We start from the raw sequence: 9,055 nt of genomic DNA on the forward strand, positions 1-9,055 counted from the left end.
TAAATTCTGTCATTAATTAGCCTACTCACCCTCTCGTTCCAAATCCGCAAGACCTTTGTTCATCTTCGGAACACAAATTAAGATATTTTTGATGAAATCTGAGAGCTCTCAGACCCTGCAGCAATGCAAATGTAATGTTCCCAGTCCCAGAAATGTAGCAAGGACATCGCTAAAACAGTCCATGTGACATCAGTGGCTCAACTTCAATTTTGCGAAGCTACGAGAATACTTCATGTGCGCAAAGAAAACAAAAATAACAATTTATTTAACAATTCTTCTCCCTGAGTTACCGTCTTGTGCTCTTTGCGCACAAAAAGTATTTCTGTAGCCTCGCAAAAATGAAGTTTAGAACAACATGAGGGCGAGTAATTAATGACAGAATTTTCATGTTGGGGTGATCCCTTTAAGGGCTCTGTACATTTACACAGGTGTCTTTCCTAACAGAGTTACTACAGGTGTAGTTCATCACATTAACATTATCCAATAATGTTTGATAACCAGAAAATTAAATTTGAACTGTATTCATTTGAAACAAACATGCACTTTTTTAATGGCATCCAAATAATTTTTGGGTCTGCTGTATGTTGTTCATTTCTGCCCACTATCTGTTTCCCTGTCTAATCTTGTTTTTATAGTTTTAATGCACCTCAAAATATGTTACTGCAACGTTTTCTCCAGCTTAGTGTCACCACATATGCAAAGGATCTTGATAAAGCCAAGTGTGGCCAAGGTGGCATCCCCGACCGTCAGATTCTGAAAGAGGCCCATGCTGATCTGGAACGTGTTCTGGCTGTGCGACCCTGTTTGAGGACTCATTTGGAATTGGGTCAGGTAGTTATGAGAACATAAAACATAGACTATGGTCAAACATTTGGACTAAGTTCCTTATGCTCCCTAAGGCTACTGACTTCACTATCACTTTTGATCAATAATACTTAAAAGAATAAATTTTCTTGTTTCTTGAGCACCAAATCAGCACATTAGAACGCATTTTACAATAGTACTGTTTTTACTGCATTTATCAAAAAAATGCCGCCTTGTATAAGAGACTTCAAAAACATAAAAAAAAATGTTTGACTGGTAGCTTAACTACTTATATTGTTAATAGTTTAAGAGCCTAATATATCCATCTCTCTCCCCTTCTCTCAGGTTTACTACTACATGGGTGTGGACGCTCTGCAGGAGAGCCTGTTGGTCGATGAGATGGCGATAAACCAGGCCCTGGTCAGTCTATCTAAAGCTCTGCAGTGTCCTCTGGGCTCTACAATCTCTAAACTACAGCTCCTGCGGGGCCGCTGCTTGCTGCTGAAAGGAGAGGAGCAGAACGCCATTGACTGTTTTAGGAAAGCGCTTGAACTGGAACCTCCCAGTGTCCAAGACACGGCAGTCCTGCGCTGCTTGCTACAGGCTATTCTAGTGAGCTTCACCCAGAGCGGGAACGACACGGGTCAAGTTATAATCCAATTAGAGGAATGTTTAAAGCAGGCAGAAGAGCGATACGGTGCAAACATTGTTCAGACTGAGTTGAAGGCACTGTGCCAAGCACACACGGATGAGGTGACGGAGCTCTCAAAAGATCTGGTGAGGAAGGGGAGGTTGGAAGTGGTTAGAAAGTTGCTGAAGAGCGTACAGCCACAAGGGAAAAAGTTCTCACTGGGAAGGTCCATGTCTATTTGAAAGAGTGTGGAAAATGGGAAGGGACTCCAGATAATGTTCTGATGGGCAATTATGTGATGTCCATGAGTTGTGCATGTTAAGACAGGAATTTGACAATAATGTTGCAACTCATTTCAAACTAGAGGTATTGGTAATGCTGAGTGATGGACAAGGGAAATGTGTTCTAAAATTATTACTATGGTGTTAAAGTCCAAAAGGTTATTTTGGAATGTCTTTATGGCAATTCTTTCCTCCAGCACATGCCACAAAGCATGAAGAGCCAGTTAAACAAGAAATAAGTGTTTAAACCTGGAGATGTACTATGGGGTTCACAAGTCTCAGACCTCATTGAAAATCTGGGATTTTAAAAATAATAAAAGAAAAACTCTTGATTAAAATATTAAATACTATACTATTTCTGGATCACTGATAAAATAAGCAAGTTTGTGAAACCGATCATGTGAACCTCTTGGGAACATTCTCAAATCATGCTGGACAACATGTTTTACACAAATGTGTGGTTCATGCCAGCTGGAGTGCTGCTGTCATTAAAGCAAAAGAGGAATATAATAAAGTCCTCATTTAAATTATGCTAATATCACTTGTAATAAAAAATGTCATTATAAAATTCATAAAAGCATGGCTTATTGGAACCATATGGCATTTCATTTTCATCATGAATCCGTTTTTTATTTAAATGATAGATAGAGGTCTGCATTAAACAATAAACACTAAATCAGTCCAGCACTGGTTAATGTTGTCTAAAAGGCTCCAACATCGTTGAGTCTAATTTATTTGATCCAGAAACAGTTTTAAAGCAATACTCCACCCATAAATGAGTTCTGTCATCATTTATTCACTCTCATGACATTCCAAAACTGTATGACTTGCTTTCTTTTGTGGAACATAAGAGATATTTTAAGAAATGTCTCATTGCTTTCTGTCAATACAAATGGAAGTCAAAAGGCTCCAATGTTAATATTTTCTTGTGTATTCTGCTGAAAAAAAAAAAAGTCATACTGGTTTGGAACAATATGAGCAATGATAAAAATGCAGAGTTAAATATCGAAATATCTAAAAATAATCAGTTTTATATCTGTATTTTACATCTTTAATGTTTCATATCTCAAACTGCACATGAAAGAAATTTTTCCCCCACCAAAATGGATGGGGGTTGGGATGGTACATGCTTTTAAGGTGAATCATTGATGTTGCCGCAAAAGAAATCCACTTCAAAGTTCTGCCTTAATCTCTAGAGTTTTCTCAAGGGGTGGGGTGAGCAGAAACGCCCTTAATAGCAGGAGGGTGATTTATAGCCAAGGCGTTTAAAGTTTTTAAGGTCCAAACAGAACATCATTTCAATCTCTGGACCTTTTTTCCTGATAAAAACTGCTTAGAGAATGGAGAGCCTGATACCAGCACAATGAAACTAGGTGTCCCTGCCTTCACTGAGCACCTGGAAAGAACAAAATAGAGAGGAACAACATCAGAGACATATTCAAGCAGTGATAAAACTACTTAGAGGAAATTCCTCTGAAATACCTTTGGTGCTGAAGAACGTTAAGAAGTGACTTTTCAAGTTCAACTTGATAAAGGTTTCCTTTTTCAGGATCCTCAAAAAACAGCTGAAAAAAATGTTGAGGTTAAAAAAATATTTTGGTATCTTATTATCTCCTCTAATTTAAATGCTAGCATCAGAAGATGGGTATGGATCAAAAAGGTGTCCACCAGTGGTGTCTCTTGGCAGATCTCTTTGTATACCGACCTGTAGATTTTGTGGCTGATATTTTCTTTCTGAATCCCAGGGGGGAAGCTCTTCGCCAAACATAACTGCCAAATGGTCCATGAAGCTGAACAACCCAAAATGAGTTATAAAAATCAAATCTATATTTTCAGATTTTCAATTTAAAGAATAAATCAAATTCCAGCAGTAATTTAATATTTAAGCCTCCCTTCCTCATAAGGATACACATTTTGACTTTGTAACAAACCTGGAGTTTTCGCAGAAAGCAGATATGAAGTCCGTCTGGCTGTGCTCAGGGTAGAGGAGCAGCACTGGCCAGTAAAGGACTCCCTGCTCATCCATATAAACACGAGCTCCTGTGACCTCCTGAGAGCTGATTCCATCAAGCTCCAGATCGGCCACGGCTCTAGACGCACCTCCATCACCATCCTCACTGTCCGAACCCCTGTGTCGAGAAGGCTTGGTCTTCAGAAGTTTAATGCCACGCTCCTAAGTAAAAAAAAAAAACAGTCATTAAAGATTTTGCTCTCTTGACTCAGTTTAAAAAAATACTTTTATAAATAAACTCTGTATCTGCAGTACCTTAATGGCAGCTAACAATGCTTCTTTCTCATTCTGCTCCTTCTTCGCTTTAATTTTCACCTTTCTGGCATCTCTGTCAGCTTCCCTCTACAATAAAAAAATACACTAAACACAGGAGCAAACACAGCAAAGAAAATTGGAACATTATAAACAAAAAAGTGCAGTTGGGTAGTGTGAGAATATAATAGGTAAAAATGCAAATAATAAGATGGCAATGTTCAATTACAAACAAATAAAATGAAGAGTTTAATTGTAATAACTAGAATTTAATATTAATAGATTTATATTAGGATCACTAATTCTGTAAATCCTTAAACCTTAAAAGCTTTAAAGGAACAGTTAACCCAAAAATGATAATTTACCTAAATTTTACTTTCAGGCCATCTTACATTTTGCTTTACTGGAACAGATTTGAAGAAATTTTGATCTATATCACTTACCCACCAATGGATCCTCTGCAGTGAATGGGTGCCGTCAGAAAGAGTTCAAAGAGGTGATAAAAGCATCACAATAACTAAAAAGTAATCCACACAACTCCACTCCATCAATTAATGTCTTGTAAAGTAAAAAGCTGTGTTTGCAATAAACAAATCTATCCTTGAGAAGTTTTTAATTTCAAACCATTTCTTCTGTGAATATATACATATATACATATACATATATATATATAAAATATATACACACACATTATATCCATAATATTGCATTCTTCAGTGAAAAGCTGGAGAGAAATAAACAAAACGAAAAACAAAACAGTTCTAAACAAATACGTCGGTGGATTTTGGTATGAGAGGATAACAGGGGATGGACTTTTTCACTGGAGGAAGTGTTATTATGGATTATGAACTGATAGGTTGGCCAGAAGTTACGGTTTAAAGTTAAAACTCCTTAGTTATGGATTTGTTTTTCTTTTTACAAACACACACTTCACAAGACTGATGCTCTGTGGTGTGGATCATATGTGTCTTATTGTGATGTTTTTATCAGCAGTTTGGACTCATTCTGACGGCACCCATTCACTGCAGAGGATCAACTGGTGGATGCAATGCTAAATTTCTCCAAACATCTTCTCATGAGGAAACAAACTCATCTACATCTTGGCATATTCTCAGCAAATTTTCATTTTTTTCTTCCTGTCAGGACTTTCTACCTTCTGTTTATCTGCTGTGGCTCTCAGCTCCTGTAGTTTCTTGTCGGTGGGAATCAGTCTGAGACCTTCATCACACCACTGCGATGCTCCTGCATAATTACGCAGCTCCACTGAGCACTGTGCACCTAAATACATACACACAAATTATACATATGTACTTTGAACAATTATTTTCTGTACACAAAACAATTGCTTTCGTGAAGCAACTAAGAACTATAGACAACTCACCTCTGATTATAGCTTTAATGTGGTCTGGCTTCAGTTTCTTTGCAGCTGTGGCATCATTCAAAGCCGAACGCATATTTCCTGGAGGAAAAGATAATTGCATACACGAAAGAGGAAAAGCTTAATTATGATGACACATTTGCAAGGCAAAATCTAACTTTATAACATAGACCTGTGTGTGTGTGTGTGCTTGGGGGAATACTGACTGTACCTAAATGGAAATGTGCAGCTGCACGGTTGGTGAACAAAATTGCATTGAGTTCAATATCCATGCAGTTCTTTTTCAATCCTTCTGTGTAAGACACTATAGCGTTCTTATAATTCTTCTCCTTAAAGTACTCATTCCCCTCATCCTTTAGACCTCTGGCTTTCTCTGAGGAAAAAGAAAAAGGTTCAGTTGCAATGTATTCAATTGCCATTTAAAGGAGGTACACTGACTGCTTACATGAAGAAACAATCAATACAAAGAGAAAGTAAGAAATAAAGAGCTTCGCACACCTTCAGGTGTTCTGTGATCATCATGGATAATAGACTGAACGCAGGCGAGATCAGGGTGTTTCTCTGGGTCAATGTTTTCTGGGGCTGTCTTCATAAACATGGGCACCTTATCAAACTCCTGCAAGATTTAAAACTAGTATTTATATATAATAACAAGCTGTGACAGTCAAATGCAATGTTATAGCACACTGCTTGAACTTCAGTAACGTCATGTTCATGTTCAACAGTAGTGACATATTGTAACTAGTGTAGTTTACTAATGTGACAGTTCTTACCTCCTCCCAGTTGCTTTCATTAAACGCATTTTTGTATTTCTGTGTTTTAAATTTCTCCATAAATTCATCCATGTTATCGTCACCGTCTTCGCCTTGCGCTAGTGCAGCCATCGTTTTACTTATTAAATGAATTCTGTGCTATATTCCACTTAAACAAATGTGGTACTGGATGTATCTTAATTCGTCACAGTGTTCAAAGAGTATCCGCGAGCTAAACATAAACCCTCAAATTGCGATAAAACTGTAAATAAATTATAGCAAAGAACCACATGGCCTCAGCAAGCAAGATGTTCCTGTGCGGCTTGACAGACACACACACACACACATCAGAGACGCATTACCGCCACCAGCTGGTCTGGAGTGAAACAAAAAAACTGTTTTCTGTCAATGATACCAAGGATATCTTATAACGTCAAGTGTCATATTGTATCAAATATTTAATTGACCACGTATTTAAATCAAGGTTGCATCATTTATTTATCTTAGAAAGGCATGAAATATTGGCCTCTGCACCAAAAGTACACCAAGAGTTATAATGACATAACTCTCCCACATAAAAATGAAAACTTATCTCACAAGAATAAAGAAGGTAATGGAAATATTAGCAAAATGCCTAAAACTTTTTTTTTTTACATGGCCATTTTTAAGTGCGCATACTGGTTGGAAAATCAGTGTCATCTTTGATGACGCATTAAATATGCTTATTAGCATAAGCTTTAAATTACACTAAATTATACTTAGTGAATCTTCATGGCTCTATTATGACAAGAACAAAATGACAAAAATATAACAAACAGACCCATTTTATTATCAATATTTCCTTGTTATAACATTACAGAGATTTCTACATCACATACTTTTATTACAGACACAAGCAATTCTTGAACTCTCTTGAACACTTAGCCTGTAAAATGTAGGCAAAAATGTTATAAAACAATATTAGATAGTTTCAACTTTACTTAAAAGATCCACTAGCCCCTGTTTACTAAGGAACATGGTCTCTCCACTCTGCTGACAAATCACCTCAAAGCTGGGCAGATCCTCTAGAGCTTTCTGTCCTACCACCACCACATATGGATACCCTAAAATTTTAGCATCCTTCAGTCGTTTACCAATGGTCATCTGAACCCTGTCATCCAGTACCACCTCTCCTCTCAAGTTTGGTAGACTGTTTCCCAAGCGTTGAGCCAGTTCCTCAGCCACTTGTGTGGCTTCATTTGCTTTGCTGCCCTTTTTAGGTGGCAGGACACAGACTTGATAAGGAGCGATCAACCCAGGCCAGCAAATAGCATCCTCGGATGACATCACCTCTATGGAAGCAGCAAGTATCCGAGTGACGCCAAGTCCAAAACACCCCATCTCAGCCACTGCAGGCACATTGGATGCATTAACGAACAAGGCCTTAAACGCCTGTGAATATTTTGTGCCGAGGTAAAAAGTGTGCCCCACTTCGATGCCTTTGGATTCAGTCAGTGTGCCCGTTTGGCACTGTGAGCACTCAGTCTGCCCTGGTTCCATGGTTTCAATGTTGGCAGAGAAGCCACAGTTTCCACAAACAAGTAACTGGTCTTCGCCAATGTCTGCTGGCAGCTGAAACTCATGGGAAAGTGTGCCTCCTATGTTGCCGGTGGCAGCCTGTACCTGCACCCACTTCAAGCCCAGTCGGTCAAATATCCGTCCATAAGATTGACACACAGAGTGGTATGTATGAAGAGCTGCCTCTTCATCAATGTCAAATGAATACATGTCTTTCATGTAGAATTCCCGGCCACGTAGGAGCCCAAACTTTGGCTTCTGTTCATCACAGAACTTGCGTGTTACCTGCAAGATATAACCATGTTATTTACTTACATACATAACAGACTTACATGAAATCATCTCTAAAACATTAGTTAGGGCTTGACAATAAGAAAGACACTTTTGGGCTTGACAATAAGGAAGACACGATTGGGCCATGGCCACATTGTCACAAAAGTTTACCCAGACACCCAGTCATCCAGACAGCATGCCAATACCGAATTGAGTTGCGCTTGAATGGGCAAATACACACTAAATTTTTGTCAAAATGCCCATCTTGGCAAGTATCCTCGCAAACACAGTCAGTTATGTCTTAAGTTAATGTAAACAACTGAAAAAGAAAATGAATGTATATTATAGCAGGTCTTCAAACAACAAAAGGCAGAAAATCACTCACTTGCTCTGGTAAAAATAACATTTAACTTTCATAATGATTACTCTATTTAATTTATTGAGTCAAGAACTATGCAATATTTATTTTTTAATTTAAAGGGGTCATATGATGCGATTTCAATTTTTCCTTTCTCTTTGAAGTGTTACAAGCTCTTGGTGCATAAAGAAGATCTGTAAAGTTGCAAAGACTAAAGTCTCAAATCCAAAGAGATATTCTTTATAAAAGTTAAGAGTCAACCACGCCTACCTAAAACGCCTCGTTCTAACACGCCCCCACATACAGGTGCATCTCAATAAATTAGAATGTCGTGGAAAAGTTCATTTATTTCAGTAATTCAACTCAAATTGTGAAACTCGTGTATTAAATAAATTCAATGCACACAGACTGAAGTAGTTTAAGTCTTTGGTTCTTTTAATTGTGATGATTTTGGCTCACATTTAACAAAAACCCACCAATTCACTATCTCAACCAATTAGAATACTTCATAAAACCAATAAAAAAAACATTTTTAGTGAATTGTTGGCCTTCTGGAAAGTATGTTCATTTACTGTACATGTACTCAATACTTGGTAGGGGCTCCTTTTGCTTTAATTACTGCCTCAATTCGGCGTGGCATGGAGGTGATCAGTTTGTGGCACTGCTGAGGTGTTATGGAAGCCCAGGTTTCTTTGACAGTGGCCTTCAGCTCATCTGCATTTTTTGGTCTCTTGTTTCTCATTTTCCTCTTGACAATA

General features: G+C 37.9%; 3 protein-coding genes across 4 annotated transcripts in view; 1 reads left to right on the forward strand and 2 right to left on the reverse strand.

Annotated features, from left to right (window-relative positions):
* The window catches only part of LOC107659045 (tetratricopeptide repeat protein 22-like), an 8,710-nt gene extending 5,861 nt beyond the window's left edge, over positions 1-2,849 (forward strand). Inside the window, 2 exon segments of the mRNA XM_016447844.1 lie at positions 679-831; positions 1,150-2,849. Of these exon segments, the coding sequence (XP_016303330.1) occupies positions 679-831; positions 1,150-1,677 (681 nt within the window). The 3' untranslated portion in view covers positions 1,678-2,849.
* An 88-nt stretch (positions 2,850-2,937) lies between these two features.
* Positions 2,938-6,467, reverse strand: ttc4 (tetratricopeptide repeat domain 4). Its single transcript, XM_016447845.1, has 10 exons — positions 6,131-6,467; positions 5,856-5,973; positions 5,569-5,730; positions 5,361-5,438; positions 5,133-5,257; positions 3,983-4,069; positions 3,648-3,889; positions 3,422-3,506; positions 3,199-3,281; positions 2,938-3,112 (listed from the first exon to the last, which is right to left on the reverse strand). Exons 1-10 carry the CDS (start codon positions 6,239-6,241, stop codon positions 3,010-3,012), a joined length of 1,194 nt encoding a protein of 397 aa, XP_016303331.1. The 5' UTR covers positions 6,242-6,467; the 3' UTR covers positions 2,938-3,009.
* Positions 6,468-6,932: 465 nt separating this feature from the next.
* Positions 6,933-9,055, reverse strand: part of LOC107659014 (probable proline--tRNA ligase, mitochondrial) — a 5,646-nt gene continuing 3,523 nt past the window's right edge. For both annotated transcript variants that reach the window (XM_016447778.1, XM_016447779.1), the window contains exon 3: positions 6,933-7,951. In XM_016447778.1, coding sequence (XP_016303264.1) covers positions 7,070-7,951 — 882 coding nt within the window. In that variant the 3' untranslated portion in view covers positions 6,933-7,069. The remainder of the gene's footprint in view (positions 7,952-9,055) is intronic.

Source organism: Sinocyclocheilus anshuiensis, unplaced genomic scaffold (assembly GCF_001515605.1).
Source record: "Sinocyclocheilus anshuiensis isolate Anshui unplaced genomic scaffold, SAMN03320099.WGS_v1.1 scaffold311, whole genome shotgun sequence".
Lineage (NCBI taxonomy): Eukaryota > Metazoa > Chordata > Actinopteri > Cypriniformes > Cyprinidae > Sinocyclocheilus > Sinocyclocheilus anshuiensis.